Raw genomic sequence first — 27,416 nt, forward strand, 5'->3', positions numbered from 1 at the left:
ATTGATTTAAAAAATCACTCTCAATCACATGGAGCCCTCCAGGAACCAAACGGCAGCAGAACAAGGAACAGAAAGCCCTACCATGACTGTGAGAATATGCTGGTGAATGGCTTCATGATCAAGCTTTTCTGAGGTATAGAGAGAGCCGGTTGCAGGATCAAGACGAAACTTCTTGAGGCTCAATGGATCGATACTGCTCTGCAGAGTGTAGATCAGTTTGTTTTTTTCATCTTTATCCACAGCACTGATTTGCAAAATTTCTGTTTCTGGCACTGTGTCTTCAGGAATAACAACTTCATATTTTGATGTCGAAAATTGAGGACGATGGTCATTTGTGTCTATTACTTTGATGAATACCTGTAACGACAACATGACTCACATAACAATATTCCTAATTACAGTGTTTTAGTGTTAAAAAAAAATCCAGAAAAATCAGATGCACAATGAAAAAAAAAAAACTAATTTTGAGCAAAACAGAATTCAAACATGAGAAATAAAAGCAACCAAAATCTGGAATAAAAAACATTTAAAATTTTTCATTGACATATTATCTGTATTAATATGAGTAAGATAATAAAGACCTTTCTACATTATTGAGACTAATTTTTGAGAGAAAAATGTAACATACATTTCTCTCTGAAATGCAGACTTACTTTCTCTTAGGTCTCCAGAGAAGAGATATTTCTAGATTACTCATGGAAAGATAAAAAATTTACTTAACCAAGTTTCATAGATTGATTTCCTGTATCAGATTTGCACCTGTAACTATTAAGCTACTGAGGTGAGGATGCTACTTAAAGGTCACAATATCTGAAGTTCTTGCTCTAATCTTTGAGACTCCAAATCTCTACCCATAAGATATTGTGAATAAGAAGGAAAATTAGGAATGTGCTTTAAAAGCCTTATATTTTTGTGATCACAAACTACACATATATAGTAAACACATTTCTCACTTAAAAGCAACATTAAGTACACTGGAGATAGTTCTCTTAAGTATGCCAGCATAGGATGAAAATCTTAAAGGAAAAAAGAACAGATGTGTATAAAGTGAGTCCCAAGCTAAATTAAAAAATTTTTTTACCCTGACAGTAAGAAGATTAATTTTTAGATTGAAAAGACACATGTGGATAAGGGATAGTAGAAATCACTATGATTACAAAAGGTGGTTCAGTTATAACAAGAAAGCAGAGCTTCACTAGCTCGTTTGGAATAAAGCTCAGTAGTTTGAATGGCACAAGAGGCCAAAGTCCCTGGACCACATGAAGGTGTTTAACCACTTTGGGGTTAACAGAGGTTAGCAAGTATGTGGACCAGAGCCCTTTTCATGAAGATGATACTACCATTCTGTTCTAAGAATACCAAAACCTCAGTGGTGAATCTGTAACATTAAACTATGTGAATACTAAGTGCATCAACCAAACCCCAGAAAGGTTTTATGTAAAAGTTATGTATGTAAACATTTAAAACTATAGACACCTCACCTTGAAAGGTCAATGATGATCCAAAAGTCATGGCTACAAAGATAATTTCTATAAATTAAATCATTATATATTCACTTCCAGTATACATTAAAAGACCCTGATGCTGGAAAAGACTGACGGCAGGAGTAGAAGGGGACAAAAAAGGATGTGATGGTTGGATGGTATCACCAACTCAATGGACATGAGCCTGAGCAAATTCCGGGAGATAGTGAAGGACAGGGAAGCCTGGCATACTGCAGTCCACAGGGTTGCAAAGAGTTGGACATGACTGAGCGACTGAACAACTGAACAACAAATACATTAAAATGCATCTTTCTCACCAAGTGCTGGGCAGAAATAGTTTCATTCTTCTTCAAGATCACCTGATCCCACCTAAACTGGGACAGCTGGCGTAAGAACAATTCTTATTGATAAAGCGACTCAAATGACATATTATCCGGGCACGTCCACACCCAGCACTTGTGTTTATGGAGGGTGTAAAGGCATTGTGGGCATCCCTGCCTGCTGAGGCTTTCAACCTCATTGGGCAGTGCTTTGCACACATAGGTTTCCTGCATTACCAAGGAGGCTTTCAGGAGTCCAGAGATGGTCTGGGCCATTCAGGAAGCTTTCGAGGAGGAGGCAGACTCTGCTTGCACGGCTTTTTGGTTGGCAGATGAAATACACTGGAGTAGGAGGAAAAGCTTGGGCAAAGACGTGAAGGCAAGGGCGGAATGAACATCCTGTCTCTAAGAGACTGCAGAGGAGGGCCTGGACCAGGGGTGACACAGTACAGGAGCAGGGATAAGGGGGTGGGGGTGGGGGGTCCAGGAGCAGAGCTGTCTCCCAGCAGAGGCTGAGAACTGCATGGCCTGTGTGCTCTGAACTGCCTGATGGGGAAAATTCACCTCCTGTCCTTCGAGTCAGGCCGACAGTCTGGCAGCAGGCAGGGCAGGCTGAATCGCTGGGACAGAGGAAGGAGGCAGAAAGGTGACTCGATGCCAAGAGGGGTCACAAGAGCCCAAACCAGTGCTCATGGGCAAAGGAGAACACATGGGGAGCACTCACGGGGGACAGACCTGAGAGCCTGGAGAGGGGACACTGGAGTGTCATCTCGCTTCGCCCTCAGAGGAGCTCTATAAGGAGGGAGTCACGGTGCCCATTTCCCACAGAGGGTCCCTGCCCACATACAGGTGTAAGAGGCAGAGCCCCCGCTCAACCTAAACGGGCTGCCCCAGGGTATGCAAAGATGATGCGAAAGAAAACATGAAAGTGAGGCTGTTTCCAAAAAAAGAAAAAAGAAGTGTAAATTGGATTTGGCAAGTTACCTTGAGATATCAGATAAAGCAAAGTGCCTTGATTTAATACCAGTCAGCATCAACAGAAAACAGCAGGACGGGAAGGCAAGGACGGCAGCTGTTCCAACGGGGCACCGGCCGCCAGGTCACGACCCTCTACCGCCGGCCTCTGTGAGGATGCACCCCGCGTAACCACGGCAACGCTCTCCCATCCGCGGATTGGACGCCTGCCACTCCTGACCTTGATGCAGCAAATACCTGTTCTGTTGGTTCACTGGCAAACAGGAATCTACCCGCTGTGCCTGGTCAGCCTGGCTCTGATCTCCGTGTTCCTCTTCAGCTGGTGCTTGCCTCTCTGCTCCCACTCAGATTCCTATCTTCCTATACTCAGCCCCAGACCACTAATCAAAACCTCATTACTGATTGTTCTCTTACCGCCCACACCTGGACAGGTCAGCCTGGGCCCTGGAACTGCTCTCTGATACTTTGATCAGCTCTCCCTGCCAGCAACTGATATTATCAAGATCCTCTGCAAATGACTCAGAATAAGTTATAGAAGTATGCCTGAAGCACTGAAATAGAAGAAGTTCTGTTTCCCTGAGAAAAGACTAGAATATATTTACTGGACTTTATGGGAATTTTAGTCACCATATTTCATACGATTACCAGGTGTTACGTGGTAAATGGTAAATACTACCTGTAGATACACCACCTTTAGGAATGAAAACGCTTGGCACCCAGGGTCATTTCTATGCTTTTAAGTTTCCTTTTCTAGACTTCTGGTTAGTCAATTACTTGAACTGATCTTCATACAGTTGTACTTTTTAACCTTTCAAAATTATCCTGCTAAATTCATTACAACTTTTGATGCTTTTACTCTCATTTTTATGCTCTAGAATCTAGCTTCTACAATGAGAACAGTTACTGACAAGATTGAATTAATACTGCGTTGGCAATTTTACATGAAAATCTCAAAATGACCCCAAAGCACGACTCATGTATCAATTCTAAATACACTAAAAATCACAAGCATTTGGAGAAAGAAATAAGGTCATTTCACAACTGACTTTAAATTATCTATTCATTTATTAATTGAAAAGATATCACAGACCATAATTTTTATTCTTCAATACAATTAAATGATTTAGCAGATGATCTGTCTTAAGATTTAAAATATTATAAAGACAGGAAATTGGAATTCATAAGCGTTTTATCTTCTAACATTTCTTCCTTTTACCTTTCAGACACAGCAAGTCATACACAAGCCTTCAGCTTCTACCATTCTAATGTAAACTCAAAGAGGACAGGACTGTGTGTCCTTCTATTCAGCTTTTGGAAAATACCTGGCACATAGCAAGTATTTAACAAGTTCTACAACCAGCCCTCACCATGAATCAAAGGGAACTGATATGAAAGAAGAGAACTTAAATGTAATTTATAGGGCTCTGACATTTAAATTTGAAACTCAATGATCTGACCATGTCTTAGTCATCAGACAGGAACAATAAAGATGTTAGAGGAATTATTAGAACAGTTTAATCAGTTATTTTACACAACCAAAGGTAGCCAAGGCGAAAAAAACAATCCAAAAAGGTATTTTAAAAGATAATCACTTTAACCAGTTTTAATGCAAATGACTTGGGACAAGTCATTCTCAACAGTGATATACTTTATACTAATACAATTCAAAATGAGTATTAAAAGATTTTGACGGCATAACAATGTGTGGGGCTTTTTTAAGTCTACTTTCAAATTTTTTTAAACTGGCTAATTGCATTCAAAACCTAAAGCAGGGTTTATGGTGAATTTTCATTCCCTAAATAAAAATCCTCAGTGTGTACATGTATATAAACTGTATCAACACAGTAACTTCTGGTGTGGGAACCTCAGAGGGCAGAATCAACTGTCCCCAGCATTGCCTGTGGACCCCTAGACCAGAACTCTGTCATCAGCCATTCACCCACCTGAGTCAGTATAGTGGTGGTTCCATCTGTAGCCTCCACTGTGAGGTTATAGTTTGATTTCTGTTCTGCATCAAGAGGCCTGGCAACAATGATGGTTCCAGTGCCCTTGTCCACATCAAAGTGACTGTCGTAGTTGCCACCTAGTTTAAGTTAGGACAAACAAAAGTAAAAACAGGTCACAGGATGAAAATCTATGATTTATTTTGTGGCTTTCTAATTTTTAGTGGCAGTTTAAAAAAAAAGAATAAAGAAAAAATTCTGATACAGTGATCAAAGTGATTCCAAGGAGCTTTCGTTTTGAAAGATCAGAAAACAAGGACCAACTGGAAGGACAACATTTGCTTACTGAAAAAAAAGGAAAAAAAAGGCTGATCCATGACTGTTGAGGAAGCTACTAAATCAGAAGAAGCAAGAACTGAAAACAACAACAAAAAAACATTTCTAATTCTACCAACCAGTTGCTGAATTACTTTCAGTTTGTTCTTTTAAGGGTTCTGAATACCTCTTTATATCTCAGTAGCTACGAATCACATCATTTAGTAACCAAAGGTGGCCACTTAAAATGTTACTTAAAAAATTTTTTTACTTAAAAAAATTGTGACAATTAGAGCATACAGATCTAATAAAATAACTATTAAAAACAAACGTTAACTTTGAAAAAAATAGTAGTTAATGTCAGTTAGTCCTGACTCTACACTATTGGAAAATTTTTCCCATTGCTGTGGAACACAAAGCTTAATGAAGCAAAGTTTTCTATAATATGAACGTTACCCAAATGCATTCCTCATCATATTCCAGATAAAACTCTCTTTTCAAAGCCATTGAACTTGAGATATGTATACCAATGAAATGAGATGGCATGAAAATAAAATCTAAACATCATGATGAAGTTCTACTACTAAATCCAACCAAAAAGCAAAACAGCACATGCACAAAACAGAGTGTTCAGTTAAATCTAAAAATCCAAGAATCTATGGAGGTGTGGAGAGTCAGTATGTTTGCAACTGGAATGGGTGAGCATGGACCTGCTATGAAAAGAAAAAGCAATGAAAGGTGGTCACTGGAAAGAATAACGTTTGAAAAATGGCTGTTTTTCTTTAGATCTCATAATCTGAGGCAAATTATGTGATCTCAGCAGATACCTTCTGCTGTACAGTTCAGGTCACAAGGCATCGGAAAGATGTAAAACACTTCTCTAGCAAGCGTGTCTCCTGGCACAGCCAAAAAGAAGCAAGCATGGAAGGCAAGCACAGAACAAGAACAGTCAGTCACAGTGGTTCCCAGGGCAGTCAGCCTACAGGGCGGGGGGCGGAGGGGGATGGGTGTGGGGTGGGTGGGTGGAGGGGGTGTGAGATGCTGCTTGGGGGCAGCCTGCTCATCTGGAAATTCGAAAGGAATTAAGGCAAAGCCAGCAAACTACTCTCACTGCGGTTGACTATGAAGAGAGTCCTTTTTGCTCATTTAAAACTAAATTGTAATGGTTTCATAGGTGTTGAAATGAAATCAACAACTTCATTCAAAGACCAAAGTTGGGAAAAGAGCCCAGCTATCTAGAGAGAAAGTTCAAGGGGTACAGCCTGAACCCCATGTCCCAGAAGCTTCAACCCGCTGAGACAGCAGCTGGGCCAGGAGGGCTAGGGGGTGAAGAGGGAAAAGGGATACTGGGTTCCAGCTAGAGACGACCTGAATATACTTCTGATTTTAATTATCCTTGTAATTAAAACACTGTGTAGACATAAGAATTAAAATACTAAGATATCAAAGTCTAATGTAAAATTGTTTTCAGGATGTTGTATGACATTCTATGTCTAGCTAAATTAAATGACAGGAAAAACAAAAAGAATTGGCTGATGCAGATAATTTTTTTTAGCCTGATTTAATCTAGTGATTCCCCCAGGTGGTACCGTGGTAAAGAATCCACCTGAAATGCGGGAGACATGGGTTTGATCCCTGGGTTGGGAAGATCCCCAGAGAAGGGAACGGCTACCCACTCCAGTATTCTTGCCTGGGAAATCTCTGGACAGAGGAGCCTGATGGGCTACGGTCTACGGGATTGCAAAGAGCTGGACACAACTCAGTGACTAAACAACAACAATCTAGTGAAGCCTACTTCCTACTGAAAATGAGGTAAATCAAACTTAAAAAGTCATAGTTGACACTATCTCTTATAAATTTAAAATTTTAAGCATATTCCCTATAAAATAGTGACATGTGACAATCACACAGGCAGTTATTTTAAACATTCAAATCATATTCACTACAAATAGTTACGTGCCATATGTTATGTATCAAGAAGGAAAAATTAAGAAGCTGTGCCTTTGGACCAAACATTTATATTTCTCTGTGTCCTTCTGATGTACTTTTTAAAACCTTATTTTTATATTAACAAGGTACATACACAGTGCTTTTATTTTAAGCAAGTTTAATGTATGTTGGATATTACTGTAAAAAAAAGTTGCAAGCAAAATGATGCGATTTAAAACAAATTCTCCACTTACAGGTCTTACTATCAATTTTAAATTCTGAGATGTGTACAAAAAGCAGAAAACCTGAAATGGGCTCCCCTCCGTGTGACCTAGACAGGACAATGAGAGCTATCCTGAATGCTTACCAATGATGTCAAACCAGAGAGGTATGCCTGGAGGCTCAACAGATATGACTCCGATCATGTGAGCTACCGGATCACTTTCCATTACAGTAAAGGTGAAAAATGATTCTTCAAATGAAATTGGCTCCAGGGATGGTTTCGGTTTGGAAATCCATTCAATGTGGAGTCGAGTGGTTGACGACTTTTGGGGGCGACCATTATCAACAGCCTTAATCTATAAAATGTGGGCAGAGAGGGGGAAAAGAGCCGCATATGAAAAGTTGCATTCCATAACTAGAAGCACGGATTGGTTTGGTCTAACACTGAACCAATTTCAAACACTTAATATCCCATGCTGTCTATTCCATGTATTTAATGCCCGATAAAAAGAGCAACCTTTTCATGCTGCGCTCAACAGAAATAACTGGAACGAAGAAGGGAAAAACAAACCCACACTTCCCACTGTTAGCTCACCGCACTGAGGTCAGTAAACGAAGAGAGAGAGTGTGAGAGAAGAGACTTAAGACTAGATTACCAGTCAAAGCATGGAAGAAATTCAAAGACTAGATCTTCACTCACCGAAAGAATATCATATTCTCCAGCCCCAGAAAACTTCTTGGACAAAACCACTCCTGTTTTTGGCTCAATGAAAAATTTGCCAAGCTCATTCCCCTCTTCGATGCTGTAGGAGATTTCCGCGTTGGGACCTTCGTCTTTGTCTGTGGCGATCACACGATACAAAGGCTCTCGTTTGGCGTTTCTTTCCCGCTCTGGCTTGTCCCGCTCCGGGAGCCTGATCTTGTAGAACTTTTGCAGGAACTGAGGTTTGTTGTCGTTTTCGTCAAGGATCTTCACGATGACTCTTGTGACGGTTGACTTGGGGGGGCTACCGTTGTCTGTCACAGTAACCTGTTTGGTTTTTTTTTTTTTTAAAGGTAGGATCAAGAAATGTTTTTAAGATATACTATATAAAAAGTGAGAGTCTTCTTCCTAATGATAATCAGCTTTTGCATAAACCTCTGCAGTTCACATGGCATGGGACACACCCAGGTTCTCTGACCATCACCCTGTGAGGGAGCAGGACCACCTCTTCACTTTCACACAGGGATTCGGGGCGGTGGGCGGTGGGCGGTGGGCAGTGGGCAGGGGATAGGAAAGAACCAGCTCTGAGCCCTGGCTCTCTCCTCACCCCGTCATCCCTCTTCCCCACACACCCAACTGTAATGTGACAGCCACCAAAATGTTAAACTCTCACAAATTTAGTATTTTTAAGTGAAGGAAGATTTTGCTAAGTACTTAAAGAGTCCTCTTGTATATGTTTAAAAATAAAATCTTAACATGCTGCATTTAAAAACTATCACTTTTAAACTTCATCAATAAAATAAGTTAAACCGGCCAATTAAAATACACATTATGTATAAGGAGCAAGCCTTCTAATACTAGCAGTCATTTTGCTTGGCTCTCTTTTATTGTCCAGAAGTTTTGGTAGAGAGGACACAAACACTTAAACTGAAGGCCAACTTATTAAAGAAGGTTTTCAGTAAAAGAAAAGCAAAATAACTTTCATTCTAGGTATTCATGTATTGAGTTTTGGCATGAAAATCTAAGATTCTTGAGGATTACACTGATGAATGCTTCTGTATGCATAAGAAACAATTTCACTCTCAAATTACATGTTCATTTTCACTTCAATATGTACATTACAAGGAACAACATTAGTTATTCTCCCCTCACCCAGATCCTCCCAAATTAATCAATGTAATACTAAAAACAGTGAAGTAGATTGAAGTTTCCTGTGGAACTATGTTCCTTTTAAAGCCTGGCAGGTGTAAATTCTGTTGTTTATAGAAGTGTGAATGAATGTATCCTGAGGGTACTTGTCAAGAGTAAGTAAAGTTAACTGCTTTAATTAAAGTACATGATTTTCCTTCCCAAACTCTCAAAATAAAACCGAATTGTATTTACTATTTTAATTTTAACTTCTCAAAATATTTCCTTTTAATCAGTTTTCATATGATCCATAGGGAAAAGGAAAAAAGAGAAATACACCACGTACTATGCTTTGTAGCATTCATCAAACTGTTCCTAAGTCTGGGGTCATAACCCACCGCCAGTAACAAAGCTTTTCATGTGTGACTTAAAGAAACAAAAAAACAAATTCTTTTTTAAGACAGTCAAATCCATGCCAACTTTGGCCTTAAATAAATTACCACAAAAGGACTCCAGAAAAACACACACGATATTATAAGCAAACTAATCTTCATTTCCCATCAATATCTTAACATCATCTTTGAAGCCCTAAGCATCTTACACCTGCTCCCATCAGCCTTTGACATTCAGAGAACTCAGGCTCCAGGGTGAGGCACACAGGTAACAGGTGTGCTGTGAGGTTCTACCCAGGGTGAGAGGACCACACGAAGAAGGATGCCATCGTCTGTAACCTGCTGCTCTGGGTGTTTGGGCATCTGTTTATTTTCTGGGAGTAAAAAGGAGTGTAAAGAAGACCTGAACTGTACTCACAATGTTTTTCTTTATTTTCCTTTTTCTTAATAACTAGAAGCTAATATAACAATATAGCAGGAGCTATGAATGACTAAGGTGACATCGCTCTTTCTCATACTATTTATGATTACAATATTCTTCAAATTATTACAGTATCTTTTGAATTATTAAAAAGAAAGAAATGCTTACTTCTAATATGTGTTCATCTTGTTGCTCCCGGTCTAGTTTCCTTGCTGTGGTTGTGATGAGACCTATGAAATGATAACAGCCCATGAATCCTCACATAATAAAGTCCACCACAAAATACTGTAACTGCAACCACACACCAAGAGTAGAAGTTTGAGCAAATGCGTAATCTGTTCCCAAGAGGAACAAATTTTTAATTCATGTATAGTTAATTATTTTATTGACAAACATACGTATTATTTATTAACATACTTTATACTTTCTCAGGGCTTCCCTGGTGGCTCGGGACGGTAAAGAATCCGCCTGCCATGCAGGAGACCTGGGTTCGATTCCTGGGTTGGGAAGACCCCCTGGAGGAGGAGGGCATGGCAACCCACTCCAGTATTCTTGCTGGAGAATCCCCATGGACAGAGGAGCCTGGCGGGCTACAGTCCATGGGGCCGCAAGGCATCGGACACGAATGACTGACTAAGCACAGCACACAGCATACTTTCTCTTCTTAACATTTCTTAAACATACTAGATAAATGACAGGTATTAAGTGGAAAAAATCAGTTACACTTTAAAAATTTGTTTAGTGGTTTCCACATTACATTTTCTCAGAAAAAAAACATTTATAAAAAGTAAGATGAAATTATCCACAATTTCAACCTCATCTGTGTCTCCTGTGACTGCTGCAGAGGTGATTAAGAATTGACAGAAAAAGTTTCTACAACTATATCAAAAAAGACTACTGGAAAATATAATGTTGACTATGATTTATTACCTCTGGGCCATCCACCCTCAAACATGAGGAACTGTCATAAAAAGTAATGGGATTTTCCAGTAAATGCTAGTCAAATAACAATCATTTAATTTCCCCAAAAAAGAAGAAAAGAAATGATCCTCAAATTAAACCCCATACCCATTATTCCTTTGATTTTCCTATCAAATAAGAATATCTATCTATATCTATTTAAACTGTCAACATATGTTGACACCTAGAAGGCCATTAAAATTAATGAAATATATTCTTATACTTCACACAAATTAAAAACAAAATCCCTCCAACCACTAGAATATCCTCTACAAACTGTGTTGATGATAGACAGGTATAAACTGAGTGGTTGTGATATCAGATGTGAGGATCAGGTAAGGCCTTTAGGTGGCAAATCACTGCTAAGATTAAGCTTCCTTTTGCCCAGCTTTCTGTGGCTTTCCACAGAGAAATATCTCAAACAATTCATATTTAAGAACAGATTTTATCATTCTAATTGATTTTCTCCTATTATCCTAGCTAATTTCACAAAACTACCAATTGAAGGCTATTTAAAACATTTCTCTAAACTTGCAAATGAAAGGCTTGTGTTTTCATTTAATTCAAAGTCTTTTTTCCCTTAAATAGTCACTAAGAATCTACATCAACATTATCTTCCCCACAATTCAGTGAAGCAACGCTCTCTTTTTAATAAGGACAACAAAAGACTATATTGTACATTAGAATCTGGGGTTTTTCCAAAACCGTATTTCTAGATGAAAAGAGGCTCAAGGCAAATGGTTCACAATGCTTAATGGTGTGAAAATGTGGCTTACTGTTGCAAAGGCTTGATTTTCATTAGTCAAAGAACTTTTAAAGTTAATCCCCTTTTTTCCTCCTTATCAAAAGTTTACCACACTTTCTGATTGTGGCTTTAAGGAATTCAAAAATGACAGGAAATTGCTGTGATTAGTCCCATCTAATCGTCCTCATGTACCCATCAGAAACTTGCTGTTAATGCTGACATCGCAAGAGGCCACAGCTTGTCATGTTCATAGCAAAACAGGATTCTGCTCTGTAGAACATAATGATTTATTACAGGAAATCTTAGCAAATAACTTTCTGTGACCAACAAGTAAGTATCTTAGCAAATATGATTCCTCACTTTACAGTTTCCTTACAGCATGCCAGACTGCTAATGAGGATGATCTTATGTCCATATCACCAGTTCAGTATAAAGACAAAAGAGTTCCCCAGATAGCTCAGCTGGCAAAGAATCCGCCTGCAATGCAGGAGACCCTGCTTAGATTCCTGGGTCAGGAAGTTCCCCTGGAGAAGGGTTAGGCTACCCACTCCAGTATTCTCGGGCTTCTCTGGTAGCTCAGATGGTAAGAAATCTGCCTGCAATGAAGGAGACCTGGGTTCGATCCCTGGGTTGGGAAGGTCCCCTGGAGGAAGGCATGGCAACCCACTCTAGTACTCTTGCCTGGAGAATCCCCATGGACAGAGGAGCCTGGTGGGCTACAGTCCACGGGGTCGCAAAAAGTGGGACATGACTGAGCGACTAAAACACAGAAAGACAAAAAGCAAACCTATCACCTAGGTTTGGAATTAACTGAATGTTCTATATACTTAAAACTAATTCTCCCTTAACTCAAATGGAATATTAATTCCATTTAAACACAATGAATTCTACTGTTCCTTTTTTTAATCATCCCAGCTACTCCTATCCATTCCTCGGCCTCTCAGTTTAAACCTCACTTCCAAGGTCTCCCGTGACAAGCCTAGCCTGGGGTTCTGCTCCTAGGTTTTCCAGGCTCTCTTATTTGCTCTGTCATAACATCACCACATGGGCACTCCAGTCACTCATTTAAGTCCCACAAGACTCTGCCTTTCCCGTGTACTTGCTTATACTGTTGTTATCTCTATTATCTTAAAAAAAACACTTAAATGTGTGAACATATGAATTTCTTAAAAACATAAGAGTAGATTTTTAACATATGTATTGGAGTAAGAGGCACATAGACTACACTGAACTTGGAAATGGTACAAATTTATAGCTTATACGAGAGGACCGTTTAACATGTATTTACAGGTAAAAGGCGTCAGGCCTTGAGGCAGGAGGTCTAGGTGATGGTGGTGTCCAGCAGAAGACAATTAGAGGCACAGATGTGAAGCGCAGAGAAGGTGCCAGAGGCGGAGACAGACTTAATTACACCCCACGTACAGAAAGGAGAGTGAGGAATGGTGAACAGTGCATGCATGCGTGCTGCGTTGCTTTAGTCGTGTCCGACTCTCTGCGACCCTATGGACCATGGCCTGCCAGGATCCTCTGTCCACGGGATTCTCCAGGCAAGGATACAGGAGTGGGTTGCCATTTCCTTCTCCTACCGAAAAATAAAGAGGAGGGTTGGCCAACCTTATTGAAGTGTCTAGGACACCATGAAGAAGCCTCAGAAGCAAAGGAGGAAGTCTCCCTCTGCCAAGTAACTTCAGGGAAGCTTGGAAAAGAAGATCAAGCGAGAGCCAGGGAGGCAGGAAGATGAGGAAAGGGATTTCTCTAATGAGGAGGGGACGGTCGGGCAGGCTAACAGAGTGTATGCGATGAGTGATTATAACCACAAAGGAAGAAAGACAAAGATCCAGATGTGGACGAACCAATGCAGGAGGTGCGGGCCAACTAACTACATGTAAGGTGTTCCAGCCCTTCCTTCCCACGTTTGCACACCTGCACCCCAAGGACGCCTATCCCGAGGGTCACAGCTTCCTGGCCCCTAACACCACATCAGGGAGGGCAGGGCAAGCCTGTCCATGGGGAGGTGGGAGGTGGGGCCGCCCCTCAGAGAAAATGAGTGCTTCCTGTGGATTTCCACACAGAATGAACTCTGAGAGAAAACGAAATGCTCTAATGAAGCAGGAACATCGAGGAAGACCGGGATGCTCTCCAGAGGGGCGCTTGACCTCACGGCAGGCCACCACACTGGGAGCAGAACACGACGGAAATGGTATCCAAGGAGCCATCTAGCTTCGAAATTCATGATGCAGTTCACTTCCATCTTCACCTCTGTAATTTTCCACATCTCAAGCCTGCTAATCCTCCACCTTGCCTGCCTGCCTGACAAACATCTATTTTCAAAAACGAATCCAGAGTATACCATTTCTACATACATGCTATTAACCCTGTTGGGATGAAATATCTAATAAGTGTATCCATTTCTTTCTCTTTAAACACTGGTGCTCATCTGTCATGTTTACCACTAAATCCCAGAAGCAGCTGTACTTCATGAAATAGTGCGCTACTTCAGAAATAGAGAGAAGCCTTTAAGATGATCAAACTCAGCTACCTGAGCCGGAGACAAATTAAATTGTTCCAACTCACCAGTAAATCAGCATCAAAGCCAGGATTAGAATTTAGTTTTCCTGGAGCCCAGGTGAGAGGTTTGGGGTTTTTAATCCTCCCTCCCCATCACATCACACTGTATAATTTACTGCACTTTGGTATTTCAACTCTCTGAAATTCTCAACTGTCACTTACGTGAAGTTTAAGAAAAAAAAAACCAGTAACAGTTAATCATTCGTTATTTAACAGGTCCAAAAAAGCACTTTAGAGAATAAAATAAGAGTGGGAGAAGGCAAAAAAAAAGCATAGGCAAGTGCTGCCTCTTGTGATCTTGTGTCTTTATCCTTCTTTTCTCCTGAACTCTGTTAAGTTAAGAACAGAAATGAAAAGACAAAAAATTTCCTTGCCCTACAAAACATCCCATTTGTAGACCAATGCCATTGTAAACAGAAACGGACTGAGAGAGCAAATACAGTTTGCTTATTTGATAAGTTATGTCTGGCTCTTTGCAACCCCATGGACTGTAGTAGCCCACCAGGCTTCTCTGTCCATGGGATTCTCCAGGCAAGAATACTGGAATGGGTTGCCATGCCCTCCTCCAGGAGATCTTCCCAACCCAGGGATGCAACCCAGGTCTCCTGCATTGCAGGCAGATTCCTTTTACCGTTTGAGCTACCAGGGAAGCCCTTGCTCCAAAACAAAAGCTAACTAATGCATCAAATGCACTCATCTCTAATTGTTTTCTGGCTCAGTAAATGCCCAAGTATTGTGCTATGAGCTTTAAATGTATTATCTCACTCGATCCATATATATACATATGGCGATACCTGTACCATAATAAATAAATATTTTTACAGGCTCAGAAATTAAGTTGCTTACTCAACACCATCGAGCAAAGGGGTGAGGGGAGTTGAGTAAACACAGAGCATCAGAGCCTGAAGCCACATTAAGAATGAAAGAAGCCAAGAAGGGACAATGGAAGGCTTAGGTTCTGGAAGGAAGGGTTTGAAATATCAGCACCAGGGATGCAATGAGATGGCAGCTGAGAAGAAAAAGCAACCAAAAAAACAGAATTTCTGAATAGGATTAAGGTCCAACTGCCTGGAGAGAGAAAATAACTTGCGATCTGCAGAAGGAGTTTTTAAAGAACCAAAACTATGAAAGAAAAAGTCCTGACTCTAAAAAAAAAAAAAAAAGCTGTGTGGTCATGCGTTCACCTTGCTTGGCAGGAAATTTGCTTTGAGTTATTTTCCAGTTATTCTACTTGAAAATAAGCAGAGGAAGGAGAAAGATCAAGGAAGAGAACAAAAGCCTGCTCACCTAATTAACATTTCCCACTATTCTGATTACTTCTGCAGCCACTCTTCATCCTTTTGCTTATTTTACAGAAACGCATGAACTAAAGCAACACACATTCTGGAAAGGCGCTGTGGTCACGGAACTCCTGGCGATGATGGACAAGTTCCACCTTGTCCATCATACGCAGCCGCCCCAGCATACGTGGTCACCGAGCACTGGAAATGTAGCTGGTGTGAACAAAACACTGACTTTTTAAATTAATTTAAATGATGTAACTCATCTCTATTCCTTTGGAGAGTTTCCCATTTCAAATTATATATGTCAAAACCCAATTTTAACATCCACAATAGTCAGAATCTTCTTCTGTGGTTAAAATTTGAAGCAGTACTTCAATAGCAAACATACTGTTATATTAAGATCCAAATTCTGTAAGCAGCTGTCTTAACTCTAAATAGTGAAAATAGCAAAACTTGCCAAGATTTTGAGATGCTGAATACTGTTCAATTTTGGTTTTTTTTTTTAAGTTTCCATGGTGCCTGTTCTGAGTTGTTCAGCTATCACAAAACTACAGGAACTAATCAAATGTATGGAAAATAAAGGAGGCACTACATTGGTAATTATTAGTAGTAAATGTCAGTTAATCTAATTTTTTACTCTAATTTTTGGAAAAGACCCTGATGCTGGGAAAGATTGAGGACAAGAGGAGAAGGGGGTGACAGAGGATGAGATGGTTGGATGGCATCCCCAACTCAATGGACATGAGTTTGAGCAAACTCCGGAAACAGTGAAGGACAGGGAAATCTGGTGTGGTGGGTCCATGGGGTCCCAAAGAGTCAGACACGACTGAGTGACTGAACGTCACCACCATTTCTAATTTTTAAAATAAAGTATTAAAGCAAGCAAAGAACAGTGAGACAGGAAAGCAAGAGACATTAACTGCAGAATTCCATGTGGAGCACATGACAAATACGGTTCCAAGGGACTTTCTAGTCTACAGATCTTTGTGCCCAACCAGCTTTTTAATAAAGTGACAGTGTTCACAAAACAAGGCTATTAACTGCAATTTACAAAGAGCACAGCTAAAAGTCCTGAGGTCTGGAGTGTGGGTAGGCAGAGGACACCACGGGAGGAGGGAGGACAGAAACCAGACCAAGGACAGTGTTTTCCTATTCAAACTTCTAAGACTCCTCTTCCAACAGGTGAAACGGAAATCGTATGAATTCTGCTAATTTTCAGACAAGTCAGCTGGAGAATAAGGACTAAGCACTAACCACATCCTCCATATCACGCTTAATTCTCACCCTGACCCTCCAGGGCCTTAGCCAGGACTGAGTGACCACAAAACAAGCAAGATGAGACGAGCGCCCGTAGTGGAGAGGCAGAGCAGACCTGCAAAGGCAGGCAAGGAGGTGGGCATTGCTACTGGAGTTCGCATCTAAAAATACAGACTGCCTGACAGGCCAAGAGCGAACTTCCAGTTTTTCTACGGTTATCACTCAGCATCCGTCCCCTTGGAGCTTTGGCCCTTGGGCTCCGCGATCCTCTGCAGCACCGCGCTGCCTTTATTTAGGTGGTGCTCTAAGGCTGCATGTAACCACAGCCTGTCTGGAGCTCTCTTGGCAGCTGCCGCCATCTGAGCAGCTATTGTTTGTCTCCGCAGTCCTGGTGCCAACGGGATTAGGCTTGGAGCCAAAAATGGAACTCTATTCATAGGCTGTCAAGGCTGGAGGGGCGCTCGGAACTCATTTAGTTCAAACTTTGAGAGTCCCGTGGAAAACCCTCAAAGAATGAAATCAAATGACCAGCCTAAAGTCACACAAGCAGGAGTTGAGCAAGAATTTGCACCCTGAACTCACCAGACTTCTCTTCTGGCTTTAAGTCTATCTTGACTAGCTGTTTCTCACTGAAAAAATGGGTGGTGCTGAGACATGAGATAAACATAAGATCAAAAGCCAAATGCAATTTACTGGGAATTGCCTTCGACATTCCCACAAATGTCAGATACAGCACTGATAGAGAAGGGAGAAACCCAACCCATTTTATAAGTTAACATCATGTTGATGTAAAAGAGGCTAATCTCACTCAGGCACTTAAATGCAAAATCTTAAAATACTGGTACTTAAAGTAATTTTAGCAAATGATATTCAGCAACATAGAAAAGAACAGAATACTCCTTGAAACAATTTATCTTAAGGATTCAAGATTAACAGATTTTGGGGTAAAAAAGTTTATCTATTCCAATATGTGCAGAAAAAGCAGTGCATAAAATCTGATTTTTATTAGACTTTAAGGATAACATACTTCATGGTAAAATAAAAAATAAGCAGGAAGAACAGGTAAGATCTATAGAGTCTTCCTGAATATTTGCAAATATTTGGGAAAAGACCACAAATAAGTAAACTTTTTTTTTTTTTTAATGAATTCCTGTCATTGTAAAATGACTGGCCCTTCACTTCCTTCCTGTGCAGCTATCAAATGTTACCGGAAACCCTCGGAAGTTGTTTGCAGCTATAGCTGTTTCCTATTGCACTTTGTTCAGCCACAATAAAATGCCATTTACTTTGACTGAGAAAAAACAGTTGTAATACGACACTCGCCTAGAACATGGATGGTTACCCAGCATACCTATTCACTATTATAGCACTTTATGACTTTCTCATGCTTTAGGCATCACTATATATATATGTATGTGTGTACATATTTTATATATATATATGTGTATATATATATATACACACATATATACTATTCTATCTGCAGTTAAAGGACATTTCTTACATTGAACATAAAATAACCCTACATTATTCTATTCTGCATATAAACAAATGAATAAAAGGTCCCTGTATAAAGCTGTCCTCTACAAAGTATATGAAGCTGTAACTTGGTTAATTTGAGCATGCACATCTCAATGCAGAATAAGGGATGAACAAAAATGGAGAAAATGGTAAAGATCTGATAAATATACACATAACCAACTATGAGAGCTGGAATTTCAAGCTCTGAAATATTTTTAACAGGACATAATAGCACAAAGAAGTGTGAAAATCTCAAAACTTGAAAATATTGTATCTTCTAACGAACAAGAAACAGTTACTTCTTAAAGTAGAAGCGATCTGAATAATAGTCTATCATCAACTTGATAAATGTCTTCTGAGATTTCAACTTTGGTAACTAATATTCTACTACTATTCTTTAAAGAACAATTTTAATAACCTGGAGAAGCAAAATACAGATCTTTTTTAAAATATTCACTGCTTAGAGTAATGGAAAATAAATTTAATTCTTACTTCAGGAATATCAAGTAGTCTACCCTCTCAAAAATAAATCAGCAGTACCACCAGCCCAACTAGTAAATATATCAACATATAAAAGGTCAGAAAACTACTGCCGAACTGATTTTGTATAGCTTACAAACTAAGAATGGCTTTTACATTCTTAATCAGAAATAAAAGGATATACTGTGACACACGAAAAGTATATGAAATTCAAATTTCAATGCTCATAAATAAAGTTTTATTGGCACCCACAGCCATTCTCATTAATTCCCCTGCTGCCGAGGGCAGCTTTCACTCTTCAGTGACCGATCTGAGTGGCTGTGAAGTGACTCTGTGGCCTGCAAAGCTGAAATTATTTCAGACTTGGCCCTTCACAGCAAAGGTTTAATGATCCTCACCATACACGGTTAACAAAACAAAGTTTAAACACTTAGTGTTATTTACAAGCTTTGTGCTTTTTGGTCTGAAAATATTACTAGAAATAAGATTCGCCTAAAAAGCAACCATCATATAATTCAGCAAAAAACAGAGAAGGTACAGGAAAAACAGATATGAAACCACATGTACATCCCAAACCCAAAAGCCTATCAAGTGAACATGGGATCCTGCAACCAGAAGCAGCAATCATGAAACTCATGTCTCCCTGGCTCTGAGCTCAGGTGGCCTTTCCCTCTCTCTCAAGCCCTACGTAGTGGTGGTTTAATTGCTCAGTCGTGTCCAACTCTTGCAACCAAGGATGTTAGCCCACCAGGCTCCTCCATCCATGGGATTTCACAGGCAGGAATACTGGGCTGGGTTGCCATTTCCTTCTCCACTGAAGTCATGTAATTTACTTGAAAATTGGGGAAAACACAAATGGAGAAGACAGCAGACTGCTGGCATTTGCAGTCTCTGCCTGTCTCACAGGGTTTCTTGTAAAGATCAACCACATGAGGCTGCTTTAATACATTAAGTGCCTCATGCTTAATAAGCTGTACTTGTCACTGCCCTTCTGGCTCCCGGAGAAAGTTTTATTTCAGCCTGATCTAAAAGTGAGGTCAGGGGTGGAAGAGTGGGACAAGAAAGATCGGAACACAGCACAGAAGAGTAGCGAAGGAAGGAAAGCCAAGGGCTGCTGGTTTCTCTTCGGCCGTCTCCTTCAAGGTCAACTCTCAAAGGTAACAAGCATGTGACAGTCTCACAGAAATCAGCCCAAAGAGAGGGACCCGTGTGGCTTCTGTGATTTCAATGGGGCCACGTGCTCCAGATCTAATAATAAGAGATTTAGAGTAGAGATCAGCCTCCAAAACACATGAAATTTTAACTCTACAGAATTGATAGAGGAAAAGCTAGGAAAACAGTAAGCTGAAACAGCCTCAAGAAAGTTTTTAAACCATTTAAAATTTTAAGCAGATGGAAACAGATCCAATAGTCATCAAAGAGCCTAAACCCTTTGAAGATGTTCTTGCAGACACACAGAAATCACATCCACAAACATACTCTATATTCAAAAAGGACACCTCTACTTAATACACATTTCTGATGAATTTATTTTTAACCATGAAAAATTTATTTTTCAGTGTTTGTTCCCAAACAGGAAGATGTACCCCAATGAATGGGAAGATACAAAAACCAAAAAAAAACCCACAAACATTTACTGCTGCTGCTGCTAAGTCGCTTCAGTCGTGTCCGACTCTGTGCGACCCCATAGACGGCAGCCCACCAGGCTCCCCCGTCCCTGGAATTCTCCAGGCAACAACACTGGAGTGGGTTGCCATTTCCTTCTCCAATGTGTGAAAGTGAAAAGTGAAAGTAAAGTCGCTCAGTGGTGTCTGACTCGTAGCGACCCCATGGACTGCAGCCTACCAGGCTCCTCCGTCCATGGGATTTTCTAGGCAAGAGCACTGGAGTGGGGTGCCATTGCCTTCTCCGACAAACATTTACTAGACAGTGTAAAATAAGTGGACCAGTGAAATGGGTATGAAAGGTACATGGATATGTACCTATATTCTTATAATAAGGTGGCAAGCCCATCAACGACTACAATAAAGTAATTTTCCTAAGGTACAGCCTCTAATGCTAATAAGGGAAAAACCTGAGATGTTTACCACTGTGTATAGTATGCTACCACCCCTGTGAAAAAGACGAGAAAAAAAAAATAATGCATGCTTGTTTGTACATGAGTAAAAGAAAGTACAAACAGCAGTTGCCTCAAAGTGCTTGGAAATGCAGGCTTTCCTATCATTCAAGAATGCTGAGGCCACTAGATCAGGAGACCACTGTCACTGAAAAGAGTTTATTATTCCCCGCAGCCAAGCGGGTCTGCACTGGGGCCAGTCAGGAGGCAGAAAGAGCAGGACAAAGAGTGGGTCGCAACCTTCCCTGTGGTTTCCGTGGAAAGGGCAAGGTGCTGCAGCTCAAGGAGGTTTAGAACTGGCTGGTATGAATTATTTCAGTGGATTCCGGTCCTCACTACAACATCTGTGACTCTCAAAAGAAAACATGTTGAGTGTAAGAACCTTTACAAAAAAAATAACCCAGTATACACTCTGTGAGTCTATTTATAGAAAACTTTAGGGAAGGCAAACTAATATACAGTGATTGAAGGCAGATCAGTGGCTGCCTGGGGGCGGGAGGAGGCAGCAACAGAAGTGAAAGGCTTGGGGGACTTAGGGGGAGAGATGGGTAGGTTTGCTGCCTGACTGCGGAGATGGTTTCACAGCTGGGTAGCTACGTCAAAACTCATCCAATCGCAGGCTTTAACCACATGCAATTCACTGTATGTCAACGACAGTCCAGTAAAACTTTTTTAAAAGCAAAGAGCAATACTTGCTTTGTGTCCAAAACTTGGAAAATACCAACACAGAGATAAGGGAGTAAAACTGTAGTCATTTCTAAAGCATGCACAGGCCCCAAATGACCACTTGGAAATTACATGCCCACTGTAAGCCACCTATCGGACCTCAGAAGTTCACGTTGATAGCATTGACTAGAAAGACACTTTGCTGGGGCGGCTCCGGTCTGCCGAGGTTCCCTGTGGAGAACGGAGCCTGGGAGTGCACACTGGTCCCCATTGTTCGGCCCCCTTCTTCTCTGTCCTTGACATTCTGCAAGGAAGCCGTGACGCATGTGCATGCAGGAGCCAGGCTGCCCGGGCTCAGACGATCTAATGCTCCCTGCTCTTGCCTCTCTCCCACCTCGAGCAACTGCATGATTTTTGTTAAAAGAAGCAGATTTACCCTGATACTGAGCATAATCAAACAAAAAATGTTATTAAGAACTTCTGGCGTTAACAAAGTGTGTATTAGCAAAGGAAACAATTAGAAAAGATCAAGTGGCTTTTGCTTGCACCTTCTGTTAAAAGGAAACACCCTGCCACCCCAGTTAAAAACAACATAACGGGAACCATCTGAGATGCAGAAAGGCAGTTCTAGGCACCAAATACATTTAAAAACGTTCATCCAAACTTGTCACTGAGAATCCCCAACTCAGCTGATCAAACCCAGTCCTAGACAAGGTTTTTTGGTTCCGTTTTTAAAAAAATAGGCGTCCCACCATGACAATAGGAGAGAGAAAGTTTCTGGGGGGATGTTTCCTCCTCTCCAGGAGGACTCAGTGAGGCCATCTGATTTAAGTTTATACAGAACATTCCAAGGGATTGCACAGAGACTCTCCAAAATAGGTCATTATTTATAAAAATAACATAAATATTATCCTTGACCTCTTCTGGTATTTACGCCTTTCCACCAAGCACAGCCATTCTCTCATACACTCATTGAACTGGATTTCTTGGCCTCACCACTCCTTCTAATTGTCCCAACGTGAACACCCCCGAACCCCGTCTCTCTCCATCCACTTGACTACTTGCTATATCAGCACCCTAACTTTTCCAAGGGGCCTCATCCTGCTTCCTGCACCGCCACATCCGTCATCATCACTTTCCCACTTCCTCCAGAGGCGTTTATTAGCACCTGGGCACACATCTCACATTCACCTGTTTCTCTCTGCTATTTCATGCACGCAGACTACCAACTCTCAGAGCATCTCTTAACATGCTGAATAGACAGCAGCGGCTCAGTAAACACCTGATGGGTTAAAAAATGATTTGAATGGCAATGAATTCAGATTTCCTTTAGTCTGTTAGATGTTGTGATAATCACCAGGTTCCTAAATTTCTCTTAACCACTAAGAAGCAAGTAGACCCATTTTACTTCATCAGATCTGTTCATCCAAAGGACAGGCATGCCTTTATCAAGCTACTGAGACCCTGGATATCTCATGCAGTGTTAACAGAACAGAGGTAACTAACCCCTGCACATGGGAGAGGCCGTGGCATCTCTCCCAGCTGCAAAGATGCTCATCACTAATCGCAGAACGTCAGGACCCGGAACGCCAGTTTTCTCCAAGATCCCAGAGGTAAACCTCACTACTGCCCACATCTCATGCCTTCCTGCCCAGTGATTTTCTCACTCTGCCATTAATAATTAGGCAACATGATTCTGGGACCCCAGGTGATGTGATGGGTCAGCGCATCACGGAAACTTTCTTCTACCTGACTGTCTTCACCAGCTTTCACAATCAGGCCCCCAGTGATACTGACCAGCCTACTGAAAGTCAGTCTACTTTAAAAGTTCTGAGGCACATATATCCTTCGAGGCATTACATTTGGACCCTGAAGGTCATGCCCAAATTATCTGCTGAGTTGAGGAAATAGAAGCATCCAGAGGTGGACCTATATATTTACTATCTTCTTTTACAGTGCCCATGCTAATATATGGTTATTTCTAGACTTTTAGAGACTTAGGTGGCTTGTGGAATGATCAGACATTTTTACAAAACACAGTTTACTACATGCTTCGCAACAAATATTTCTGAGTGGTAACTATAGTTATTCTCCACTGTTATCTGCCTTCAACTCATAAATAAATAAAACCTCTTGGGAATCTGCATGAATTTTTCCCCCACTGTCTTAGCAGGATCTATATGCCGCCCAAGGGTCTGGGAGCTAGCTATGGACTCCGAAATGGCATTTCTTCTCCCCAAAGGAAGTGTTTTGAGGTTTCAGCAAACATCCCTTCCAAAGAGTTGTCAGAACAGACAGACTTAAAGGGAGTGGCGATACCACATTTATCCCATTTCTTCAAGACATAACACAACAGCAGTGTCCTCATCATTTCAGAGGCCGGAGACAGATAACCAAGGTTTTAAGGCTCCCCACAGTAGCTCTAACTTCTATAATTTCTCTGTTTCTTTCTCCTGTCCTCAAATACACATTATGTCCAGACATATGGTATCTGCTCAGATATTGCAAAGGGCATATGTATAGCTTGCTTGCCTGTCTCTTCACAGAGGATTTAATCTAATCTAAAAGAGAGATGATATAAGAAAAGTGAAAATATTTTAAAGTCTAACTAAACAAGCAACTGTTTAAAAGGGGTGGTTATGTTCCTGAATTACTACCTTGAGGCTGTGGCTTCTAGATTTCTCAAGGTCTGTGACCAGCCCCCGTTTCAAGCAAATAGTTTCTTGACTATGAAATCCTCCTCTGAAATTTTTATAAATATCTCATCTTTCTTCTTTTTATATTTGACAGTGAGTTCTAAATTTTTTAGCTCTTAGTTCTTTCATTTCACCAAAAATGAGGCTGAACTGAGTTATGAGTAATGCTGTGAAACAGTATAAAAGACACTGCTTAAACAAGCCTTTAGTAACCAGAGGTATTGCTGACTCCAATCTTTATGAAAAAGTAAAGTGAAATTGTTACTCACTCAGTCGAGTCCGACTCTTTGCGACCCCATGGACTAGAGCCTGCCAGGTTCCTCTACCGATAGGGTTCTCCAGGCCAGAATACTGGAGTGGTTGCCATGCCCTTCTCCAGGGGATCTTCCCAACCCAGAGACTGAACCCAGGTCTCCTGCCCTGCAGGTAGATTCTTTACTGTCTGAGCCACCAGGGTGTTCTTACACAATCTCTTAGTCCCAGCGCTTATTCTTAGGCTCAAGAAACTCCCTTGGCATCCTATTCCTAACACTTCCAAAAGCAAAGACCCTCAAGTCCTGTTTCTCTCCCACATAATTAAATTCTTACAGGGCTCAATCATTCTTAATCAGCTATTGGTTTTCTAACAATCCAAACCTCACTTTTAATCTCCATCAGAGGAACACATCAAAATTTAGCCAAAGAGCAAGAGCATATTAATCTCAAGGCAAAAGCATAGTCAAAAATCAATCTTGTTTACTTGTACTAATCAAGAAAGACAGTCTATAGCACAGGTTGGAATATGGTGACAAGAGGCTTAAAAACTAATTTTTTAACATCCTTTTTTAAGACATAAAACATTACATACACACATGCTCCCTTATCAAGCATCTTTCTACAGGCATTTCAGTACATGGATATTGAATTCAAGCTTCTCTCCACCTTAAAAACTGCTTCCTTTTAAGTTCAACAAAGTAAACTATAAAATAAGAACAGTACAAAAAAAAAAGGAATAACAAAGACTTGCAAGGAAGCTGAGAATGCCTTCTTAATTTTGGTTTTTATATGTTATTTCCTTGATATATCAAATAGACAACTCAATAACTGAACACGACAGTTCCCCTAAATAAGACATAATAAGCAAAGGCATGACAGAGGTATGTAAGTTATAAATCTACCTCTTCATAATCTAGATTATGGAAACTAGATTCTATGGGAAATACTGACTCACTGAAAAGTCTAGACTCAAAGGCCAACGACCTCCTCCAAGAGAAGCTTTATCTTCCTGCGAAGGAACTGTCCTCTTGGTGTCATGTGGACAGTCCTGTTTTAACTCTGATCAAGAGAGCTTGTAGACTCCACTTGCAAATTTTCATGCATAAATGGTAGCTAACTTTTTACTACACAAAGGATAGCTATGCTGAACCTCTGTGTATGTGTATGTGCAATAGGATAAAGAGAACCAAGACTTAAGGAAAAAGTTGATGCACTGTCAAATGTAAAAGTTCAACATTCGAAGTTTATAAGGACTTTGGAGTCAAGGAAGTACCTTCTCAGAATGTTGGACGTTCAAGAAAAAAAAATGGTCAGAAGGAAAATCTGACGTGTGAGTTCAAGAATTTGCTCCCAATTTGAAAATTACTGAATTCTAATCCTTTACTGCCTGCAGACACACAGCACTGCTCTATGGAAAAATTCCAAAACAACATTAAAAAAAAAAAAAGCACTGTGAACTGTGAAATAAACTCTTTTGATAGTTTTCATAAAATGCAGAGTTTGGAAAATGCAGCAGCAGTAGAATCTGCAGTTAAGTTTAAAATACATTTCTAAATTTAGGAGCTATTAATGAAACTACAATATTTGCTTTTTCACCTGCAAGTGAAACTCTACTAAGAAGCAAAGTAGTTTTATAAAAGCAAACTGAAAGGAAAAAAAAATGGGGCTAAATTTTCATCAGAGAATAAAAGCTTGTCTTGAATAATTCTAAAGGAAGATGACTTATCAAAAGCTAAAGAAAAGTGGCAAATAAAGAAATTTAATTTAAATTTCCCCAAATCAAGCGAGTACATGCATGAATATTTCATACCTAATAGTATTAACACATACCTGTTTTAGAATTAATTGAAAAAAATCCCTGTGGATTTCCACTTGTGATTTTGTATGTCAGCTTGTCATCAGAGCTAGAGTCTGGATCAAATGCCTCAATCTGGACCACAGATACATCCTTGGGAGAGTTTTCCATTATTTCTGGATAATAAACAGGCTCCGACGTCTGCGGAGCGTTGTCATTCACATCCTCCACCTCTATGTAGACCTCTACGAAGGAGGACAGGGGCACCACGCCCTGATCAGATGCGTAGACTGTCAGCCAGTAATGAGAGGTCGACTCGCGGTCCAGTCGATCTGAAGTCTCTATGACACCTAGCAAAGGAAGAAGAAAAGCATGAAGCAGTATGTCAACAACAACTTGTCACTATGTCAAAGTGTCAGCCTACATGACAACTCTGACTTATGCAAGGCTCACAGCTAAGCCATCTTAAGCAAACGAACCTGTGTCTTGGTTTCCTCTTTTATAAAATGGAATAACAGTATGTTGAAAAAATGAGCTAATACACTTACAATGATTAAAATACAGCACTTGGCACATAATATCACTCTTATAAAAGTTTTTGTCATCGCTGGTATTAGGTGCCAGGAACCACGTGGAGTGCTTTACAGAAATTATCTGATTTAAGTCTCAAAACAGCCCAAAGAAAGGAATGGGCAAATATGGTCTCTTATGTCCTGAAATCCTTCCATTTCTTTTAATAGCCTTAAACAAATGGCAACACAAGCAAGATGCTAAAAACATCAATGCTCTCATCGCGTTACAAGCTCCATAGGGGCAGAGACTGCCTCCTTGTCAAATACCAGTTTACCCAGCACATTACTACTTACTATTTATATAACTATTTATTAAATGAATGAACAAGAATGAATGTATATGTTAACTGGACTTGGTATAGAATAGTCCTCAAATGGACCCAAACTAGGACACATTTCTTAGTAAGTCAACCAGTGAGAGGTAGAGCTATAAAATTACAAAGAAGACGGTTAGAATGTCTAACATTTTGGCCCAGACCCTGAAATCACTCATAGGCATACTTAATCTCAGGATGATTAACAGCGGAAATGTCCACTTGTCTTGGGCAAACCCCACCTTTTTATTCAATGGTGTAATCTTGTCATTTGGTTTTCCCAAAATACATCACTGCATTTTTTCTCTTGTGCAGAGTGTGTGTGTGTGCATGCGTGCGTGTGTGTGTGTGTGTGT

At 40.4% G+C, this 27,416-nt stretch overlaps 1 protein-coding gene across 6 annotated transcripts in view; it reads right to left on the reverse strand.

Annotated features, from left to right (window-relative positions):
• The window catches only part of FAT1 (FAT atypical cadherin 1), a 122,086-nt gene that overhangs the window by 35,618 nt on the left and 59,052 nt on the right, over positions 1-27,416 (reverse strand). For all 6 annotated transcript variants that reach the window (XR_006339276.1, XM_043893706.1, XM_043893703.1 and 3 more), the window contains 6 exons: positions 26,210-26,524; positions 10,001-10,062; positions 7,889-8,218; positions 7,334-7,544; positions 4,723-4,862; positions 82-357 (listed from right to left, as the gene is read on the reverse strand). Coding sequence is in view for 5 of the 6 variants with exons in the window: in XM_043893706.1 (XP_043749641.1) it covers positions 82-357; positions 4,723-4,862; positions 7,334-7,544; positions 7,889-8,218; positions 10,001-10,062; positions 26,210-26,524 (1,334 nt within the window). In the remaining variant the exon portion in view is untranslated. The remainder of the gene's footprint in view (positions 1-81; positions 358-4,722; positions 4,863-7,333; positions 7,545-7,888; positions 8,219-10,000; positions 10,063-26,209; positions 26,525-27,416) is intronic.

This window comes from Cervus elaphus, chromosome 32 (genome assembly GCF_910594005.1).
Source record: "Cervus elaphus chromosome 32, mCerEla1.1, whole genome shotgun sequence".
Taxonomy (NCBI): domain Eukaryota; kingdom Metazoa; phylum Chordata; class Mammalia; order Artiodactyla; family Cervidae; genus Cervus; species Cervus elaphus.